Source organism: Pseudophryne corroboree, chromosome 8 (genome assembly GCF_028390025.1).
Source record: "Pseudophryne corroboree isolate aPseCor3 chromosome 8, aPseCor3.hap2, whole genome shotgun sequence".
Taxonomy (NCBI): Eukaryota; Metazoa; Chordata; class Amphibia; order Anura; family Myobatrachidae; genus Pseudophryne; species Pseudophryne corroboree.
Genome location: NC_086451.1, coordinates 404,485,603 through 404,508,377, shown reverse-complemented (window position 1 = coordinate 404,508,377; position 22,775 = coordinate 404,485,603). Strand labels below are relative to the sequence as shown.

Genomic DNA, 22,775 nt, shown 5'->3' with positions numbered 1-22,775 from the left:
GCCTGCCTGTCATGTCACTGTAGTCCTGCCCCCAGAAAACAACCCCTTCCCCAGACAGACCTCCTGTGATCAGTGCTACGGAGACGCTGGAGTGATATGTAGTTCTCTATGCTCCCCAGCAGGCACTACTGGATATATATTGCCTTGGCTGTCAGCCAAACAGGTGAGTGGGGAGAAGGAGGAGTGCTGCATCTGGGAGCTCTGATCGGCAGAGGGAGGAGGTAGCAGGGCTCTTCACACTGCCAGCACAGCTACCTGTCACATGATTTGACAGGCGCAGTGGCAGCCGGCAGCAACAGTGAGTGGATAACAGCAAATCGGGGCGAGCGCCTCCCTAGTCTGGCACCTCCCTGCTTTGCAGGCTTTGCTGAGCAGTTAGTGCCAGCACTGCCTGCAGAGAATCGCCCATTGTCCTCCCATAGGGGAAGGACATGATCACAGTCTTCAAATGGTTAAGTGCCCCACAATGACCACCTATGCCACACGTGACCGCTGGCTAGTAGCGCCTTCCCAGGGGCAAATGCAGGATTTAGTAAGGGGTGTTTCCATGGTAGGGTGGGTGCTTGGGTGTGAGTATACTGTATATATACACATATACACACACACATTCCGTGCAGTAGACACCAGGAGGCACTCAGCGGTCTTTGTGAGTAAATTCATGTATAAAAGTACAAAAGGCATATTGTACTGATGTTTTAATACTGAGCAGGGCATTTTTTTCAAGCCTACAGCATAGCACCTTGAAAAAAATGCCCTGTGCAGCGATGAAACGTCGGTACACTATGCCTTTTGTACTTTAATACAGTAATCTACTCACGAAGGGCGCAGAGTGCTGCCGGGTTTCTACTGCATAGAAGGTGGGGGGGGTCAGTCTCCGCCCAGGGAACCATTACACACACACACATATATATATATATATATATATATATACACATACACATACACACACATATATTCATACATAGATATATACACACATTCATACATACATACATACACTAGCTGATACACACAAGCGTACGTACGTACGTACGTACGTACATAATTACAAATACATACATACGTACATAGGGTTCCATCGGGCGCTGGGAGCAGATGGGCAGCAGAGTGAGAATGGAGGGAGCTGTTGTGGCTGAGCATGCACAGCCAACAGCTCCCCCCTCCACCCCTCCGGACATTCTACAGGCAAATCTCTACTTAGCTCTGTGATGCTGCATCAGTGCAGCAGCTCCGCGGTCATGATCACGGCTTTTAACTGAGATGGAGGAAGCTGTGTCTCCGTCTCAAAAATAGAAGATTCAGCTCATCATGTGTTTCCAGGTACTTGGAAACCCCCCTGCGTGCGCCACTGCTTCTTCCCGCCTGTTAGCTATGACTAAGTTTATTTGTAATATTGAATATGACAAACAAACATGTAATAGCAATGGTTTTGGGTGGGTGGTACTTCCAAACCTAAAAGAGGCTGAACAAATCAAAACCTAAATACTCCCTTAAAGATATACACCCCTAAACAGCCAGAAAAGCACCATTTAAAGAACAATACTGTACAGTTTATGTTGAGAAAGAAAGGTCTTCTCAGTTTTTTAGTCATTTTTGTTTTACACAGAGTTTTTTTTCTCTCAATATACTGTAAGTTTAAGATAATACACTTTTGAAAGTTTTTTCTCTTTTTAGTTTTGCATAATCTTTGTTTGAATATAAGTAAAAGAAGATTGACACACAGTGCCGAAGCAATACATTTATATAATGTACAGTATACTAAGCAATTAATGGTCAACCATTGGGCTTAGCTAATAATTGATGGTTGTCTAAATATACCACTAGGCTATGTGGAAGATATTAGTATAAGAATTTGTATCATTACGCTATTTATAGTGTTACTCTTAATTAGTATAGTAAAAGTAAAGACTTTTCTTCTTTACCATACAACAGGCACTCCATTTGACCCTGAATATATACTGATACAGGCTGTATCCAATGTTATTTGCTCCGTTGTATTTGGTGAGAGATTTGACTATGAGGACAAGAAATTCATAACCCTCCTGTCATACATTATAGACGTTGCCCTTCTATTAAACACTACCTCGGTTCAGGTAAGTATTAAGAAACAATTGAGAAACTATTGGAAATGTGCTGAACATGAACATTGTACATTTTATATTTTCATACCTCCCAACATTTGAGGATTTAGAAGCGAGACTCCTGCACGCGTGTCTGAAAAAGGGGGTGACCTAAATAAAAGGGGGCATGGCCTTGCAACAGTGCCGTGGTCACGAGTCACTCCCCCATTTGTCGCCACTAAGGAGGGCATAACTAAGTGCTCTGTGAGCTGCTGCATGTCCCCTCTCCCTGTCTTCACTGACTAGACTGCTGCTCTGATAAGGAGGGCAGCGATGACAGGAGCCTTCCAACTGCCACCGCCCCCTCCCACCCCATCCCCCCGCCACTGCAGAACACTACGGCCTGTGGGTGGGACATCACGACAGTCCCAAAAATGGGACTGCCACGTGAAAATCGTCACAGTTGCGAGATATGTAACTTGAGTATTTTAGCATAAATCTACATCTGTCAAATTTATAATCAATCAAAACATATACACAATAAATAATTTATTTCTAACTGCTTCATCTGTATAAATTACATTGCCTTCTGTACTGACTTCATGAATTCCTTCCAAAAGGTATTATTTGTAGTCAATCTAAATCCGGGTGCCATAATCCAGAGAATTGGAAAGTGAAACTATTGGTTACCACTATGGAGGCAAAGTTGCATGACCTGACTAATTGCGTTCCACCATGACCTAAAATTAACAGAAATACATTTTGAACTCTAGTACAAAGAGAGCAAACACTGTTGTAACTTTGGAGGCTATTGTATTCAAAAAAATAAATGTCATCATTATGATAGTCAAGAGAGATTAGTAATTTACAAAAATGTTGACATCCATTTTTTGGAGCCACATTACCAACTAATCCCCAAATATTATTTCCATAGAATGTACATTTTGTTTCACAAACTTAATCACTGCCAATGTGTAAATAATACAGAAAATGCACCAGATATTAATTTTAATCACTGTAGTATTATCTCACAACAAATAATGTAGTAAAAAATAGTGTATAAAATGTATAACAGTTAGGGGTAGGACACTGACTGTAATTTACGCAGTTTGTCTAAATTTGTAATGTCCATGCCCATATAAATATTCACACATCCATATCCAGATCTGCCACTTGTGCCCCTTTATGGTTTGATTAGCGGAACATGAAGGGGGGGGGGGGGGGGCTCAAACCCAGACCATATACAGTAAGGGCGTGTTTGTGTAATTGTGACAGAGGAGAACCACCTGTTCATAGACATATCATGAGCATAACCTGAGGTCTAGTACAAATACACATGATGCCAGTAATCAGAGCTAGAAGGCATTTGTGGTTGGCTGATTGCAGATTCACCACCTGAAGCTGATAATGCCTTCTGTACATCTTAGATTTTCTATATTACATTATATGATATTGTGGGCATATTTTAATATGTATTTTTGCTACTTTCAACCATACATGAGAAGAAATATTTTACCTACAGTGTGGTGTAAAAGAGAAATTTTAATTATAATGAAGCCTACTCTCCATCAAAAATAATGTTAAAAAAAACTTTTCTTGTGCTTATGACCTAGTTGGGAGTAAGTAAAAAATGTTTTAATAACAGTTTTGTATATAGCAGCATCATATTCTGTTGCACTTTACAACTGAGAACAAACACTAATAAAACAAGACTGAGTAATGACAGACATAAATAGATGAGGTCACTTGAACCTTAGGAATGTTAGGGACCTTCCTGATGAGGTCACCTGTACATGGTGCGTAGGCCCATACTTTTGGCCAGAACTATGCAAAGAACCTGTTTTAATCAATGCGAAACTGCAGAATTTATTACAATTATTCTGTTTAGTAATGTTTAGAGTGTGCACCTGCATTTTCCATTTGTAAGTGTGTAGCAGTACAAGTCTCAGCATGGTAGTGCATCACTTTAAGTTGTTAGGGTGTGCTGTCTACCCCCCTTCTAGATTTATTTATTTATTTATTTATTTATTAACAGTTTCTTACAGTATATAGTGCAGCATATTCCATTGCACTTTACAATTAGAACAGTAGTAATAGAACAAAACTGGGTACAAATAGACAGACACAGAGGTAGGAAGGCCCTGCTCGCAAGCTTACAATTTAGAGGGAAATAGGCATTGATACACAAGGATAGAGGCTACCTATTACATAATAGTCCACCAGATTGCTAGGTTCTTAATGGTTTGTATGATATGATCACCCAGAAATTTTGGAAAAGAGTCAGGAGATTGTGAGAGTAAAGAAAGACAAAATATGTGAGGTTATGTGTACTGTACAGAGAGGATGTAATTAGATAGTAAAGCATTGAAGGTTTATGTGGGTAGGTCTGGAATTTGATAGGCTTGTCTGAAGAGGTGAGTTTTCAGGGAATTTTTAAGGTTTGGATACTAGAGGTGAGTCTTATTGTGGGAGGGGATTCCACAGAGTGGGTGAAGCCTGGATAAAATAGGATTTTGGTTACCTACCAGTAAATCCTTTTCTCGTAGTCCATAGAGGATGCTGGGGTCCACATTAGTACAATGGGGTATAGACCGGTCCACCAGGAGCCATTGAAACTTTAAGAGTTTGCGAGTGTGGGCTGGCTCCTCCCTCTATGCCCCTTCTACCAGACTCAGTCTGGAAACTGTGCTGGAGGTGACGGACATCTTCGAGAGAAGGATTATACACAGATAGTGGTGAGATTCGTACCAGCTCACACATACAAGGCACGCCAAGCCAACGTAGATTGAACATTCAGCAACTGCTGAAACATTACTTACCAAGTAACAATGCAGTACACAACTGAAAGGAAGTGGTACTGAACCAAATAACATTTGCAGGAAAACTAAGTGCTGGGCGGGTTCCCAGCATCCTCTACGGACTATGAGAAAAAGATTTACCGGTAGGTAACCAAAATCATATTTTCTCTTACATCCTAGAGGATCCTGGGGTCCACATTAGTACCATGGGGATGTACCAAAGATCCTTGAATGGGAGGGAGAGCGCGGAGGCTCCTGCAGAACTGATTGACTGTACTTCAGATCATCAGAGGCCAAAGTATTGAACTTGTAAAACTTTGCAAACGTGTTCGACCCAGACCAAGTTGCAGATTGGCAAAGTTGCACTGCCGAGACACCCTGGGCAGCCGCCCAGGAAGACCCCACCTTACGTGTAGTGTGGGCCTTAACAGATTTTGGAAATTTGACCTCAACCTCCTGTAGAGGCTCAAACCAATCCGACTGGAGGAACTGCAAAACCACGTTAAGGTCCCAAGGTGCCGTAGGCAGTACAAAGGGGATTGAAAGTGTGTGTGGGCTGCTGCTACTGGGAGTGAGTGTGTGCTACTGAAGCCACAGCCTGCATATGTGAGGTCTGCGGATGAAGCAGTAGCCGGAAGCCGAGTGAGAAGGAGGTGCAGAAGACTGGAGCAACTGTAAGGAGGAGTATAGGTGTCGCAGTGTTTCCTCTCAGATAAGTATTGATTACCTACTTATTGTGTATTGATTGTATTGGCTAATTAGGTTTTTTTTTTTCTTGTTGTTCTTTCAGAAGGTAAAAGGGAGTTTTTTTGTGTTGGTTTTTTTTCTTTCTACTTATTGTACATTGATTGTATTGGCTAGTTAGTTTTTATTTTCTTATTGTTCTTTCGGAAAGTAATAGGGAGTTAGTTTTTTAAACAGATGGGAGGGGCTATGATTGAGAGTCTCACTCTATTTCGTGCAAGATGTATGCGCACCTGGAGCAGCCGACCCAGGGTGAATACAAATCACAAGATGTGAGCGAATGGTTGCCCTGATCTAGAGCAAACCGTTACGTGACTGAGGGACATTCACAATCTCGAGCGCAGTTTAGATAGAACGGTGGAGGAGTTGCAGCATGGGTCACTGTTAGACGAGGATAATCAGGTAGGCAGTTGGGTCACTGTTAGAAGGAAAAAAGAGGGGGAGGCACGACATCTCGGATCTATCAAAGCCAAACAAATTTGCCCGATTGGACGATGATTCGGTGGATAATAGCGACGAAATGATGGAGTCGGAGGAGACTGCTCCCTCTAGCAACTGGAGGAGTGGTCCCTCTGGCTCAGATGGGATGAAAGCTAGAGAGGTGCCCAGGCAGATGGTGGTGGTAAGGGACTCTATCATCAGGAAGGCAGATAGGGCAATCTGCTACCGGGATCGTGATCGCTGTATGGTCTGTTGTCTCCCGGGTGCTCGGGTACAGCACATCGCGGACTGGGTAGATAGATTATTGGGAGGGGATGGGAAAGACCCAGCGGAATTGGTGCACCTTGGCACCAATGACAAAGTTGATGGTAGGTGGGATGTCCTTAAGAAAGAGTATAGGGACTTAGGCCAGAAACTTAAAAAAAGGACATCTAAGGTAATATTCTCTGAAATATTACCAGTGCCACGAGCTAGCCCAGGGAGACAGAGGGAGATTAGGAAGGTAAATGTGTGGCTTAGGGACTGTTGAAGGAAAGACGGGTTTGTGTTCTTGGAACACTGGGCAGACTTCTCAGTAAGGCACCATCTTTGTTCTCATGATGGATTGCACCTGAATGAGGAAGGGGCTGCGGTGCTGGGGGAAATGGATGGTTAGTAGGTTGGCGGAGCTTTTAAACTAGGAGCCGGGGGGGGGGGGGGGGGGTTAGCTAGAGACTATGGGTCATGCAGTGAGAATAGTAGGGATGATGGTAGTGAGATAAACGTGGGTGGAGAAGGTGGGAGGGAAAGTTCAGCCAGTAAGGGCATTTACATGGGTTCTAATAAGGGTATTAAGAAAGGTATTGCCAAAGCATTAACTAATAACAATTATGTGTCATCTTTACAGCCTATAGAAAATGATGTATGGGGCATAAGGGAAAATACTTATGTCAGGGCGGTAAATTTAGATGGGAATATTGGGTTGAACAAAGAGAAAAGTAAGGTGGGCAATACTAAGTACGGTGGGGTTGGAGTGGGAGCGAGAAGGATTGTCTGTATCAGTAACTCAAGGGATGCACTAGCAAAGGATAGGATATCTTTAAAAAAACAAACATATAAAGGAACTGCTAAACTAAAATGTATGCTTGCAAACGCAAGAAGTCTAGCAGGTAAAATGGGGGAATTGGACTTGTTAGCATCAAAGGCTGAGTATGACATAGGTATTACGGAAACATGGTGGGACGACTCACGACTGGGTTGCTAACTTGGAGGGGTATTCTCTTTCTAGGAGTGACAGGGCTAACAAAAGAGGAGGAGGTGTATGTCTTTATGTTAAACCATCACTTAAGCCATACCTAAAGAAGGTTATCTATGAGGAGACTGGTGATAATGTGCAGTCACTATGGGTAGAAATCTCAAGTGGGGGAATTGATGCAAAAAAATCTAGTCATAGGCATGTGCTACAAACAGCCGGATATTAGCATACATGAGGAAGAACAACTCTTGCAACAAATCCAAACGGCTGTGGGATTGGGGGACACCCTTTTGATTGGGGATTTTAATTACCCGGATATAAACTGGAGTAACGATTCATGTGCTAAAATCAGGGGCAATATGTTAGAAACATAGAAACATAGAAACATAGAATTTGTCGGCAGATAAGAACCACTTGGCCCATCTAGTCTGCCCCTTATTTTATTTTTTTATATTATTTTTTATCACTAACCTTATTTGATCCTTATTTCTTTGTAAGGATAACCTTATGTCTATCCCATGCATGTTTAAATTGCTCTACTGTCTTAGCCTCTACCACCTCTGATGGCAGGCTATTCCACTTGTCCACTACCCTTTCTGTGAAATAATTTTTCCGCAAATTTCCCCTGAACCTCCCCCCCTCCAGTCTCAGTGCATGTCCTCGTGTCCTATTGCTTCTCTTCATTTGGAGAATGTTTCCCTCCTGGACTTTGTTAAAACCCTTCATATATTTGAAAGTTTCTATCATGTCCCCCCTTTCCCTTCTCTGCTCCAAACTATACATATTGAGATTTCTTAGTCTTTCTGGGTATGTTTTGTGATGTAGGCCATGCACCATTTTAGTTGCCCTCCTTTGTACAGTTTCTAATGTATTAATATCCTTTTGAAGATATGGCCTCCAGAACTGAATACAGTATTCTAGATGAGGCCGTACCAATGACCTATACAGTGGCATTATTACTTCTTTCTTTCTGCTGCTGATTCCTCTCCCTATGCAGCCAAGCATCTGACTAGCCTTCCTCATTGCCTTGTTACATTGCTTACCTGCTTTTAAGTCATCTGAAATAGTGACTCCTAGATCCCTTTCCTCCTCAGTAGTTTCCAGTATAGTGCCATTAATACTGTATTTAGCTTTAGGATTTTTGAGACCCAAGTGCATGATTTTGCATTTTTTGGCATTAAACTGTAATTGCCAGACTCTTGACCATTCCTCTAGTCTACCTAGATCCTCAATCATTTGTTTTACCCCACCTGGTGTGTCTACCCTGTTGCATACCTTTGTGTCATCTGCAAAAAGGCATACTTTCCCTTTAATGCCATTTGCAATGTCACCAATAAAGATATTAAAAAGCACTGGTCCAAGTACAGATCCCTGGGGTACTCCACTGGTAACATTTCCCTCCTGTGAATGCACTCCATTTACCACAACTCTCTGTTTTCTATCCTTCAACCAAGATCTTATCCATTCAATAATCCTAATATCCAATCCCAAACTTTCAAGTTTATTTAGCAGTCTGCGATGTGGAACTGTGTCAAAAGCCTTACTAAAGTCTAGATAAGCTATATCCATGGCTCCACCTTTAGCCATCACTTTAGTCACACAATCAAAAAAGTCAATAAGATTTGTTTGACATGATCTCCCCCCAGTGAATCCATGCTGTTTGGGATCCAGTAAATTGCCGGATTTGAGATAATCTACATAAATATGTTAAAGGATCACCACTTATTTCATTTAGTCAAGGACCCAACTAGGGGTAAAGCTACCTTGGATCTAGTAATTACTAATAATGTGGATATTTTATCAAACACTAAAGTTGGGGAGACCTTGGGTAACAGTGACCTGTTAGGCGCCGGGGTCCGCTCGTCGGTGCGGCCCGGCGCCTAGCAACCAAGGACGCCGTACGCGGACAGCCACCGGCTCCCTGGCAACGCTGGATGCCGTGCGCGCTGAGCCGCACGGACCCTAGCAACGGGGACGCCACTGGCGGACCGCGTTCACCGTTGCTAGGCTTAAGGAGTTAATGTATTCACCTGCTCTCTGGCCGTGCAGCAAGGCAGCTGCACGGCATTTATTCTAATCAGCCTTTTGGCAGCTGATTGGAGGACTCCTTGTTAAATACACTCCCAGGGCTTCTCACAGACGCCGGTAATAGCTTCCTGCATGCTGTCTCTGTTTGCTGAGAGTCTGTTCCAGTCTTGCTGTATCCGGTCATTCCAGTATTCGGAAGTCCTGAACTCGGAAGTTGTCATCTTATTCCTGGAGTCCTGACTAATCACCATATAACATCCAGTGGTGTTCGTGAGTCGCGGCTTTGCCGTGTGTTGCGGCTTGTCCACTTTATTATTTATTATTTGTGTTTTGGAGCATTTCGCGGAGGGTTCCGCTTCCACAGGTCCACTCTGGTATCCGGCGGTGCTGGGTAGGAGTACTGGACAAGTGGATTTTTGTTGTCCTTTTCCCTGGCGGGTTTCCGCACATACTTCAGGTTTTGTTAGTTAGCTTGTTGCCCCTGGCCTATTGTCAGTCAGAGGTCCTCTTGTTATCATCCTGCCTCGGATTTCCCTTTGTCTCTCACTAAGACCGGGGGGCACCGGAGTTGGGCAGACATAATCCGCCCTTCAAACGTGGCTGCCAGGGGCTCAAGAAACCATAGTCTCGCAGGGGATTTCCGATAGCACGGGTAAGACAATAGAGTTAGGGCGCCAGGGGCAACTAATCTTTCCTGCTCCCGTTACCTGCATTCCATTCCAGCGCTCTGGTCCTTGTCATAAAATCTCCTCCGGTCAGGAGTGCTGGAATCATAACATTATTACCGGCCATACCAAAACTTAAAATTAAACGGAGTTTAATTTTTTCTTATTCAGTTTTTGTAAGAAATTGTCGGCCTCATGAATCCAACAGGGTTAGGACCAAATCCTGGTCAGCTCTTAGTCAGTCAGATTCAAGAACTTACTCAGATGGTTCAGGATCTTTCCCTTCGGGTGAAGTCGCAGGAAGATCTTTTACGAACTTCCCCGAGGGTAGTTCCTGAACCAAAAATGCATTTGCCTGACCGTTTTTCTGGTGATAGAAAAGAGTTTTTTATTTTTAAAGAATCCTGTAAACTTTATTTTCGTTTAAGACCGATCTCCTCGGGTACTGAATCTCAGCGGGTCGGGATTATTATTTCTTTGCTCCAGGGGGATCCCCAGACTTGGGCATTTGGTTTAAAAGCAGATGATCCGGTGTTGTTGTCAGTAGACGCTTTTTTTGGGTCTTTAGGACTGTTATATGATGACCCTGATAGAGAGGCATCCGCTGAAGGTCAATTGCGCGCTCTCAGACAGGGTAGGAATCCTGCAGAGGTTTATTGTACAGAGTTTCGCCGGTGGTCGAACGACTGTGGCTGGAATGACCCAGCCCTGCGCAGTCAGTTTCGCCTCGGCTTATCAGAATCTATTAAAGACAGTCTCCTCCAGTATCCCGCTCCTGAGACTCTCGATAAACTCATGGAGCTTTCTATTAAGATTGATCGTCGTCTTAGAGAGCGGAAGGCTGAAAAAGGAGCATCGGTCAGGTCATCTCCGTGTGTATATTCCATCCCTGAGGACATAGAGGAGCCCATGCAGATGGGTCTCTCCCAGTTGTCTCCTGAAGAGAGAGCCAGAAGGCAAAACTCTGGTCTTTGTTTGTACTGTGGGGGTAAGGGACATTTTGCTCGTAATTGTCCGAATAAGTCGGGAAACGCCTTGACCAGGTGAATTGTGAGGGGGTTCACCTAGGTCTGCAGCTTATCTCCTCGAATAACTCCCTTTTAGTCCCAGCTAAGGTTTCCTTTTGCAGCCTCAGTTCCTCTGTGTCGGCTTTTGTCGACAGTGGAGCCGCAGGAAACTTTATGGATTTAACTTGGGCTAAGGCCTTAGGCATTCCTCAGTTATCTTTGGGTAGGTGTGTCACCATGCATGGCTTAGATGGGAATCCACTGTCCAATGGGGTTATTTCTCTCTGTACACCCCCTGTACTACTTACGGTAGGAGCTCTTCATTCTGAAAAAATCGAGTTCTTCCTTACCCATTGCCCAGCAGTTCCAGTGGTTCTGGGTCACCCTTGGCTGGCCTTTCACAATCCCACCATTGATTGGCGGTCAGGGGAGATTTCTCAATGGGGTTCCTTCTGTGATAAGGAATGTATTTAGTTTCCAGTCAGAATAGCTGCTGCCATTCCTGAACTCATTCCCGTGGAGTACCAGGAGTTTGCTGATGTGTTCTCCAAGGGCAATGCAAACATTCTGCCTCCCCATCGGCCTTATGATTGCGCCATTGAGCTAATTCCTGGTGCCGCATTGCCAAAGGGAAGGTTATATGCTTTATCCGGGCCAGAAACTGCGGCCATGAATGACTATGTTAAAGAGAGCCTAGGGAAAGGATTTATCAGGCCATCTAAATCTCCTTTAAGTGCAGGCTTCTTCTTTGTGGAGAAAAAGGATGGCTCGCTCAGACCTTGCATTGACTATAGAGCCCTAAATAAAATCTCACTTAAAAATACTTATCCTCTGCCGCTGATTTCTGTCCTCTTTGATCAGCTGCGTTCGGCTGTGATTTTCTCCAAATTTGATCTAAGAGGAGCGTATAACCTCATCCGAATCAGGTCCGGAGATGAGTGGAAGACAGCCTTCAGTACTCAGTCGGGTCACTACGAGTACCTAGTGATGCCGTTCGGCTTGTCTAACGCTCCAGCAGTTTTCCAGGACCTCATTAACGATGTGCTCCGTGACTTCCTAGTGAAATTCGTGGTCGTTTACTTAGACGACATCCTGATTTATTCTAACTCTATTGAACAACGTTACCCAGGTGCGTCATGTTCTTCAAAAGTTACGTGAGAATCATCTATATGCCAAACTGGAGAAATGCGAGTTTCATGTCACGGAGGTATCTTTTTTAGGATACATTATTTCCCCTCTGGGATTTTTCATGGAACCAAAGAAGCTCCAGGCCATCCTTAGTTGGGCGCAACCCACCAATTTAAAAGCAATTCAGCGCTTTTTAGGGTTTGCGAATTATTACAGGAGGTTCATTCATTCTTTTTCCGACCTGGTTGCTCCCATTGTGGCCCTGACAAAGAAAGGAGCGGATCCTACCAACTGGTCGCGTGAAGCGGAGTTGTCCTTTCGGGCCTTGAAACAAGCTTTTGTCTCGGCTCCTGTCCTCAGACATCCCAATCCTGGATTGCCCTTCGTTGTGGAGGTTGATGCCTCGGAGGTTGGAGTAGGGGCTATACTATCTCAAAAGGATCCAGAGTCTCAGGAACTACATCCTTGTGCCTTTATGTCCAGGAAATTCTCTTCCGCTGAATCCAACTATGACGTTGGTAACCGGGAATTACTGGCAATAAAATGGGCTTTCGAGGAGTGGAGGCATTGGCTGGAGAGAGCAACACATACCATTTCAGTATTGACTGACCATAAGAATCTGCAATACATCGAATCAGCTAAGCGGCTGAATGCCTGGCAGGCTCGTTGGGCTTTGTTCTTTACTCATTTCAAATTTATTATAACTTTCAGGCCAGGTTCCAAGAATACCAAGGCAGATGCTCTGTCACGCAGTTTTCTTCCGGTTCATGATAACAGTCCTGTTACTCCCATACTTCCATCTTCAGTCATTTGGGCAGGCCTCACACAAGATTTATTTACCCAGTTAAAACAGCTTCAACACCAAGCTCCTGGAAATACTCCTGCTTTTCGTCTTTACGTCCCTGAGTTCTTGAGAGCTACTGTTTTGACTGAGTTCCATGATAACAAAGTTTCCGGGCATCCAGGGATCTCTAAGACATTGGAGTTAGTCTCCCGCTCGGTGTGGTGGCCTGGTCTTTCTAAAGACGTTAAGGAGTTTGTTTCTTCATGTCAGGTTTGTGCACATCATAAGGTTCCCCGTTCCTTGCCTATTGGGCAACTTATGACCTTGAATGTCCCTCTCAGGCCATGGTCTCATATCTCCATGGATTTTGTGGTGGACCTTCCCCTTTCAGCTGGATGCAGAGTCATTTGGGTGGTAGTAGACCGTTTTAGCAAGATGGCTCATTTCATTGCCCTTCCCCGACTGCCATCTGCCCAAGGATTGGCAGTGTTGTTTCTCCGCCATGTTTTCAGACTTCATGGGTTGCCCACTGATATTGTTTCTGATCGGGGTCCACAATTCATTGCACAATTCTGGAAGTGTTTTTGTGCTTCATTAAAGATGAGATTGTCATTAACATCTGGTTACCACCCACAGTCCAACGGGCAAACCGAGCGAGTTAACCAATCATTGAAACAGTATTTGCGTTTGTACTCAGCCAAACTCCAGAATGATTGGTCCGAGTTTCTTCCATTGGCGGAGTTTGCTTACAATAATTCTTGTCATTCCTCCACCAACGTGTCTCCATTCTTTTCAGTTTTTGGTTTTCACCCCAGAGCTAATTCTTTTTTTTCAACATTCCTCAGTTTCCTCGCTGACCTTAACCTCCCATCTCAGAGCCATTTGGAAAAAGTGCACATTGCTCTCAGAAAAGCGGCCTTTCGAGAGAAAAATTTGTCTGACCGGCTCCGACGTCCTTGCAATTTTAAGGTGGGAGATAGGGTATGGTTGTCGACTCGTAACATTAGACTTCGACAATCTTCAGCTAGGTTGGGACCCAAATTTATTGGACCATTTCATATCATTAAAAAAGTTAACCCAGTTGCTTTCCGGGTACGTTTACCAAAATCTCTTCGGATTGGTAATACGTTTCATTGCTCCCTGTTGAAGCCATACATTTCTTCCAATAAATTTCCTCGGAAGATCTCTCAGGGAAGATCTCCAGTGAATGTACAGGGACAACAGGAGTTCCTGGTGGAGAAGGTTCTCGATTCCAAGTTGTCCAGGGGCCGGCTTTATTTTCTGGTTCACTGGAGAGGTTATGGTCCAGAGGAAAGGTCCTGGGTCCTGGATAAGGATCTTCATGCCCCAAGGCTCAAGAGGGCATTTTTCGGGAATTTCCTTGGAAGCCTGGCTTTAGGGGTTCCTTGACCCCTCCTCAAGGGGGGGTACTGTTAGGCGCCCGGGTCCGCTTGTCGGTGCGGCCCGGCGCCTAGCAACCAGGGACGCCGTACGCGGACAGCCGCCGGCTCCCTGGCAACGCTGGACGCCGGGCGCGCTGAGCCGCACGGACCCTAGCAACGGGGACGCCACTGGCGGACCGCGTTCCCCGTTGCTAGGCTTAAGGAGTTAATGTATTCACCTGCTCTCTGGCCGTGCAGCAAGGCAGCTGCATGGCATTTATTCTAATCAGCCTTTTGGCAGCTGATTGGAGGACTCCTTGTTAAATACACTCCCAGGGCTTCTCACAGACGCCGGTAATAGCTTCCTGCATGCTGTCTCTGTTTGCTGAGAGTCTGTTCCAGTCTTGCTGTATCCGGTCATTCCAGTATTCGGAAGTCCTGAACTCGGAAGTTGTCATCTTATTCCTGGAGTCCTGACTAATCACCATATAACATCCAGTGGTGTTCGTGAGTCGCGGCTTTGCCGTGTGTTGCGGCTTGTCCGCTTTATTATTTATTATTTGTGTTTTGGAGCATTTCGCGGAGGGTTCCGCTTCCACAGGTCCACTTTGGTATCCGGCGGTGCTGGGTAGGAGTATTGGACAAGTGGATTTTGGTTGTCCTTTTCCCTGGCGGGTTTCCGCACATACTTCAGGTTTTGTTAGTTAGCTTGTTGTCCTTTCAGTCAGAGGTCCTCTTGTTATCATCCTGCCTCGGATTTCCCTTTGTCTCTCACTAAGACCGGGGGGCACCGGAGTTGGGCAGACATAATCCGCCCTTCAAACGTGGCTGCCAGGGGCTCAAGAAACCATAGTCTCACAGGGGATTTCCGATAGCACGGGTGAGACAATAGAGTTAGGGCGCCAGGGGCAACTAGTCTTTCCTGCTCCCGTTACCTGCATTCCATTCCAGCGCTCTGGTCCTTGTCATAAAATCTCCTCCGGTCAGGAGTGCTGGAATCATAATAGACCACTATATGATCACATTCAACATCAGTTTCAGGAAACATAGCTACAGGGGTTCCACCAAAACTTTTAACTTTTGGAAGGCTAATTTCAGTATGCTGAGATCTGCACTTAACGACATAGAGTGGGAGATTTTGTTTAATAACAAGAATACCTCGGAAGGATGTTTTAAAGGGGTTGCTGGATAGCAATATTCATAAATTTAATCCCATGGGCAGTAAACGCAGGAGTATTAAACTCAAGCCGATGTGGCTTAACAAGAAGGTTAAGGCAGAAATGGATAAAAAAGTGGGCTTTCAAAACATTTAAATCTAATGGAAAGGAAGAGTTCTTCAAGTAATACAAGGAATGTAATAAGAAAAGCAAAAAAGCAATAAGAGCAGCTAAAATCTAAAATGAAAAGCAAATTGCTATAGTGAGTAAAACCAATCCTAATTTTTTTTTTAAATACATAAACGTTAAAAGGCTAAAAAAGGAGAATATAGGTCCATCAAAAGATGAATTTGGAGAATTGATAAATGATGACGAAATAAAAGTGGAAATACTGAACAATTTTTTTTCATCAGTATTCACCAGAGAAGAACTGTTGGTGGGAGTAAAGCATAACAATTGTGACAGTAAAGATCCATGGTTAGAAACTTGTTTAAGTGAAGAAGTAATCCGAGAGAGACTAAGCAAAATTAAGGTTAATAAATCACCTGGTCCCGATGGACTTCACCCAAGGGTTCTTATGGAGCTTAGTTCACAACTAGCACAACCCCTATACTTGATTTTCAATAGTTCAATTAGATTAGGCATGGTACCGAAGGATTGGCGCATAGCTGAGGTAGTGCTATTATTTAAAAAGTTTGACGTCTATAATGGGGAAAATATTGGAAGGAATTCTAAGGGACAGCATACAGGAGAATCTACAGACCACTAGGATTATTAGCAAGAACCAGCATGGGTTTGTGAGGGACAGGTCATGTCAGACTAACTTAATTAGCTTCTATGAGGAAGTGAGCAATAATCTTGATCAGGGAAAAGCAGTGGATGTAGTCTCTTATATTTTGCAATAGCCTTCGATACAGTAGCTCACAGGAGACTGATCATCAAATTAAAGGAGCTTGGCCTAGGAAAAACTATTTGCACATGGATAAGCAACTGGTTGAATAGCAGGGTACAGTGAGTAGTGGTCAATGGGAAGTACTTAACCTGGTCCACAGTAGTCAGCGGTATACCACAAGGCTCCGTACTCAGTCCACTACTGTTCAACATATTTATCAATGACCTACAGTAGAAATAGGCCTGGAAAGCACAGTGTCAATCTTTGCAGATGATACAAAATTGTGTAAGGTAATCAACTTGGAATTGGATGTGGAGACCTTACAGAATGATCTATCTTAAACTTGAACTCTGGGCGTCTAAATGGAAAGTGAGGTTCAATACAGACAAATGCAAGGTTATGCATTTCGGGACTAAAAACAAACTTGCAGCCTACATACTAAATGGGGAGTGACTAGGTAAAACAGATTGGGAAAAGGATTTGGGGGTACTCATTGATAATAGGCTTAACAACCATACACAATGTCAAAGCGCAGTAAAGAAGGCAAGTAAGGTGCTAGCGTGCATAAAACAGGGAATTGAGCCAAGGGACTCGGATGTAATCCTGTCGCTGTATAAAGCATTGGTACGTCCGCACCTGGAATATTGTGTTCAGTTTTGGGCACCACTGTATAAAAAAGATATCAGTGAACTCGAAAGGGTTCAAATACGAGCTACTAAATTGATTAAAGGCCTAGAGGGACTGGATTATGAGGAAAGGCTTAATAGGTTGAATATGTATACACTAGAATAGAGGCGTCTAAGAGGGGATATTATTAATATCTTCAAATATGTAAAGGGGCATTACAAAGAGTTATCAGAGGAATTATTTATTAAAAGAACACAGTTTAGGACACGTGGGCACTCGCTGCGCTGGAGGAGAGAAAGTTCCGAACGCGATGGAGGAAAGGGTTCTTCACTGTTAGGGCAATAAGGATGTGGCATTCCCTGCCAGGGAAGGTGGTAATGGCGGACTCTGTAAATGGATTTAAAAAAGGAATGGATACATTTCTGAATGAAAATGATATCCAAGGTTATAATATTTAAAATATCAAAATGGTTAATCTGGGGGTAATAGTAGTTAACTAGTCATTAAACATTACTCAGCGGGTATGTAGATTCATCACAACTTAATAATGGTTGAACATGATGGGCAAATTGCCTCTTTTCAACCTCAATTACTATGTTACTATGTAAAGGGAGGTTGGATATGCAGAACCTTCAAAAAGGTCTGAACCTCAGGGAGGGAAGCCAATTGTTTCAGAAAGAAAGTGGGTAGGGCCAAAATCTGGACCTTTACAGAACCCAACCTCAAGCCCATATCCACTCCTGCTTGCAGGAATAGGAGGAAACATCCCAGTTGAAACTCCACTGTAGGAAACTTTTTGAATTCACACCAAGAGACATTTTTCTTCCAAATATGATGGTAATGTTTAGACATTACCCCTTTCCTAGCCAGTATGACGGTAGGAATAACCTTCGGAATACCGTTCCGAGCAAGTATCATGCTCTCAACTTCCATGTCGTCAAACGTAGCCACGGTAAGTCTTGATAGGCGAACGGCCGCTGCTGCAGCAGGTCCTCCCGAAGAAGAAGAGGCCTCTTCTTGCAGTAGATTCAGAAGGTCCGCATACCAAGCCCTTCTTGGCCAGTCTGGGGCAATGAGGAACACTTGAACCCTTGTTCTACTTATGAGTTTTAGGATTCTTGGGATGAGTGGTAGTGGTGGAAACACATAAACTGACCGGAACACCCACGGAGACACCAGGGCGTCCACTGCCACTACCTGTGGGTCCCTCAACCTGGAACAATAACACTGTGGCTTCTTGTTGAGATGAGATGCCATCATGTCTATTTGGGGCAAACCCCAGAGGTCTATTATTTTCGTGAACACCTCCGGATGGATACCCCACTCCCCTGGATCGAGATCTGCTGAGGAAGTCTGCTTCCCAGTTGTCCACTCCCAGAATGAAGATGGCTGACAGTGCCAATGCATGCTTTTCTGTCCAGAGGAGTATTCTTGTCACCTATGACATTGCCACTCTGCTCTTCACTCCACCTTGTCGGTTTATGTAAGCCACTGTTGTTACATTGTCCGACTGCACTTGAATGGCCCAATTTTTTAGAAGAGGGGCAACTTGAAGAAGCCTGTTGTAGACTGATCTTAGTTCCAGGATGTAGATGGGCAGGCCGGCTTCCAGGCATGACCACCATCCTTGGAAGGTTACTCCTTGAGTGACTGCTCCCCATCCATGGTTAGAAGAACCCAGTCCTGAATCCCGAACTTGCGGCCTTCCAGAAGGTGAGGCAATTGGAGCCACCAGAGGAGTGAAATCCTTGCCTTTGGCGACAAACAAATTCTCTGATGCATGTGGAGATGAGATCCCGACCACTTGTCCAGAACATCCAGTGGGAAGGTCCGAACGTGGAACCTCCCGTACTGGAGAGCCTTATAAGAGGCCACCATTTTTCCCAATAGGCGAATGCATTGATGAACCGTCACCCAGGCTGGCTTCAGGACATCCCGGACCATAGTTTGTATCACCAATGCCTTTTCCTGCGGAAGAAACACCCTTTGCACTTCTGTGTCCAGGATCATTCCCAGAAAGGACAACCCCTGGGTTGGTTCCAAATGTGACTTTGGAAGGTTCAGAATCCAACCATGACTCCTGAGGAGGTGTGTTGTGAGGACAATGGATTGCAGCAGCTTTTCCTTGGAGGATGCCTTTATCAGCAGATCGTCCAGATAAGAAATGATGTTCACACCATGTTTGCGGAGGAGAATCATAATTTCTGTCATCACCTTGGTAAACACCCTTGGTGCTGTGGAAAGGCCAAATGGCAGGGCCTGGAACTGGAAATAAGAGTCCAGCAATGCAAAATGGAGATAAGCCTGATGCGGAAGCCATATCGGAATGTGGAGGTACGCATACTTGAAATCCAGGGATACCAGGAATTCCCCCTCTTCCAGACCTGATATCACTGCCCTGAGAGACTCCATCTTGAACGTGAACTCCTTTAGAAAGGGGTTCAATGATTTGAGGTTCAGAATGGGCCTGACCAAACCATCCGGTTTTTGGTACCATGAAAAGGTTCAAATTATATCCTTTGTTCTGCATGTGAGGTAATACAGGTACAATGACCTGTGCCTCCACCAGTTTTTGGACATCATCTTGTAGCACAGTGCTGCTGAGTCAGCAAGCCTGATTTGAAAAAGTGGTGATGGAGACTTTGAAATTCCAACCTGTATCCCTGGGATACAATATCTATCACACAGGGATCCAGGCCGGACGATACCCAGACGTGACTGAAGTGTCTGAGTCTGGCTCCCACTGGCCCCATCTCCAGGCCGCATGGTCCACCGTCACGTGGAGGACTTTGGCTTACTTGTAGCAGGCTTTTGTTCCTGGGAACCTGCAGCTGCAGGTTTCTTGGACTTAACTCGATTTCCCCTAAAGAAGGTATTGGACCCTCTGGGCTTTCTAGGCCTGTTAGGCTGAAAGGACTGCGTTGCAGGTGAAAAGAAGGACTTCTTCGGAGCAGGTTCTGCTGAGGGAATAAACAGAGACTTACCCGCTGTAGCCATGGATATCCATACATCTAGAGCTTCCCCAAAGAGAGCCTGACCTGTATAGGGTAGGGACTCCACACTTTTCCTGGATTTCCGCGTCGGCCGACCACTGGCACAGCCACAGTCCCTGACGATCTGAAACAGACATGGAAGATATTCCCACAGCCATGGAACCCAGGTCTTTCATGGATTCTAGCATAGTACCTGCTGAATCATGTATGTTGCGTAAATATAAAGCAACGTCATACCTTTTCATTGTATCCAAATCCTCAAGTAAGGTAGCTGACCACTTTGCTATAGCCTTTGCAATCCATGCAGTAGCAATAGTGGGACGTAATATGGCCTGTGAAGCAGTGTACATTTATTTAAGCGTGTTATCAATTTTTCTATCAGCCAGCTCCTTTAAGGCGGTAGATCCCGGAACAGGCAAAACCACCTTCTCTGAGAGTCTGGACACAGATGCGTCAACAATCGGCGGGTTTTCCCTTTTTATCCTATCTTCCTCAGGGAAAGGAAACACCACCAGCACCCTTTTAGGGACCGGGAATTTTTTGTCTTTTCAAATATAGCATTCAATTCCTTTGACGCAGGGAAGGTTAGCGAGGCTTTCTTATTTTCAGTGAAAAAAGCCTCCTCAACCTGCTATCATTAACATTCAACACATCCCTGATAGCCTCTATCAACAATTGCACCCCCTTTGCAAGAGATGCGGACCCCCGCAACACATCCCCATCACCATCTGTGGTGTCAGAATCGGTATCCGTGTCATCTTGTGTGACATGCACAAGCGCATGTTTGTGGGGGTACATAGCTGGGCATCCTGAGGTACCAGAAACCAGACATACTCTGGGTTGCAGATTCATTACTTGCAATCCTGTCAGAAATCTGAGAAATCCAAGATTTGATAGAAGGAAACCACTCTGGTTTCCTTGCAGGTATCTGTGCTAAACCAGTGCTATCCTGATTACATGGAATGGGCTCATCCTGGGAGGATAAATCCTCTGCAGCAATAGACACAGTGTCCCTGGACATAGCTAAAGGAGACCACCAAACACTCCACACACACACACACACACACACACACACACACACACACACACACACACACGGGGGCAGACAGATTCCCCCCTCCCAAGAATGGCAAGAGAGACACAGAGATTGGAGCCAACCCACACACAGCGCTTTTAGCAAAAGGATTACCCTTGTCAGCACTGACTGTGCACCTTAATAGGATACACAGTCATTTTACAGCCTCCCTTCTCTTCTACTACCCTCTGGTACCGTGTACAAATAGCTGGAGTTGCTGTGGAGGAGCCTGTTCTTCCTCTCAGCACTGTGCAGGCAGGAAAATGGCGCTGGAACGCTGCTGGGTCTGCTCTGAGGAGAAGCTCCGCCTCCTTAATTGCGCTGTCTTCCCGCTCTTCAAAGATTATACTGGCCTGAGGTAAAATGTGCTAGCTTAGATCTGCGGACCCCAACAGACTTCTAAACCAGTGTGGGGGTAAGCGCTGGCCCAGGGCGCCCCTCACAGCGCCGCACCATGTGCCTCTGAGCCTCCCAGGAGCGAAGTTAATACTGCGCTCCCTCCAAGTTGCCGCCATCTTCACACCGGCCCCCCGCTTGCTAGGGGGGTCGGTGTCTCACCACTCTTCAGCTCTGTAAGGGGTTGGCGGCATGCTGCTGGGGCGAGCGGTCCCCTGTGGCGGAGAATGATCTGACCCCTCTGGAGCTCAGTGTCCAGTCAGCGGACTGAGCAGAGACAGTGGCACAGACCCCGCAGGGCGGACACTGCTTCCCCCCTTAGACCCTAGCTGCAGGCAGGCTGTTGCCAACAGCCTCCTGTAAAAAAAATAAACTCTAAGAATAAACTTTACTAGAAAAGCTCTGTAGAGCTCCCCTAGCTGTGACCGGCTCCTCGGGGCACATTTTCTAAACTGAGTCTGGTAGGAGAGGCATAGAGGGAGGAGCCAGCCCACACTCTGAAACTCTTAAAGTGCCAATGGCTCCTGGTGGACCCGTCTATACCTCATGGTACTAATGTGGACCCCAGCATCCTCTAGGGCGTAAGAGAAAGTCCTGTAATTTTGAGTGGGAACAAGTAATATGTGTGGATGAGAGAAGCAAATCTTGTGCAGTGCGAAGAGGTCAGTTAGGAAGATATCTTGAGATGAGTGAAGAGATGTATGAGTTGGTGCTATATATAGAGAAATAAAGGTAAGACAAGCAAGCTTACAATTAAAAAGTATAATACATTTGTTTTCACTCTTAACATAAGAGTAAAACCCCCGAATAAAGTAAAGTTATGCCTTACGAATCACATATGGCAGAGTTATTGCCATTGCAAAATCATGTTAATTTCCATCGTATTAAAATACAGTAGCCATTAGGGCTTATTTCTAATAAAATAAATTAGTGGAAAAGTGTGATCTATGACATTAACCTGGCACATATTCTACTGGCACATCTTGGGGGGTTGGATACTAATGGTCAGCATATCTACAGTGACAGGGCCGGAGCTTCCACTAGACAGCTTTAGGCAGCTGCCTAGGGGCGCCGGATCCTGAGGGGGCGGCCTGCTACAGCTGCCTGAAAAAGGTAGCATGGTCCTACCTCACAGTTGCTGCAATCCCGCCGGACACTCGTATCTTACAGTAGTCGCAACTGGCAAGCTCCCGTATTGCAGCCTCCAGCTCCACCTCCACCTGGCACAAGAAGTTTCTTTGACAGCTCCTAGAGTCCTGGCTGGGGGTGACATGTGGTGCTGCTCTTCATTGCAGGCTCTTTCACAGACTACTCAGTCCCAACTCTGCATCGCATCCCGCAGGTAAGGTGGCTGCACAGTGCAC

The 22,775-nt window shown here is 45.0% G+C and overlaps 1 protein-coding gene across 1 annotated transcript in view; it reads left to right on the top strand.

Annotated features, from left to right (window-relative positions):
- Positions 1 to 22,775, top strand: part of LOC134949320 (cytochrome P450 2C23-like) — a 90,542-nt gene that overhangs the window by 45,290 nt on the left and 22,477 nt on the right. Inside the window, exon 4 of the mRNA XM_063937816.1 lies at positions 1,933 to 2,093. Coding sequence (XP_063793886.1) covers positions 1,933 to 2,093 — 161 coding nt within the window. The remainder of the gene's footprint in view (positions 1 to 1,932; positions 2,094 to 22,775) is intronic.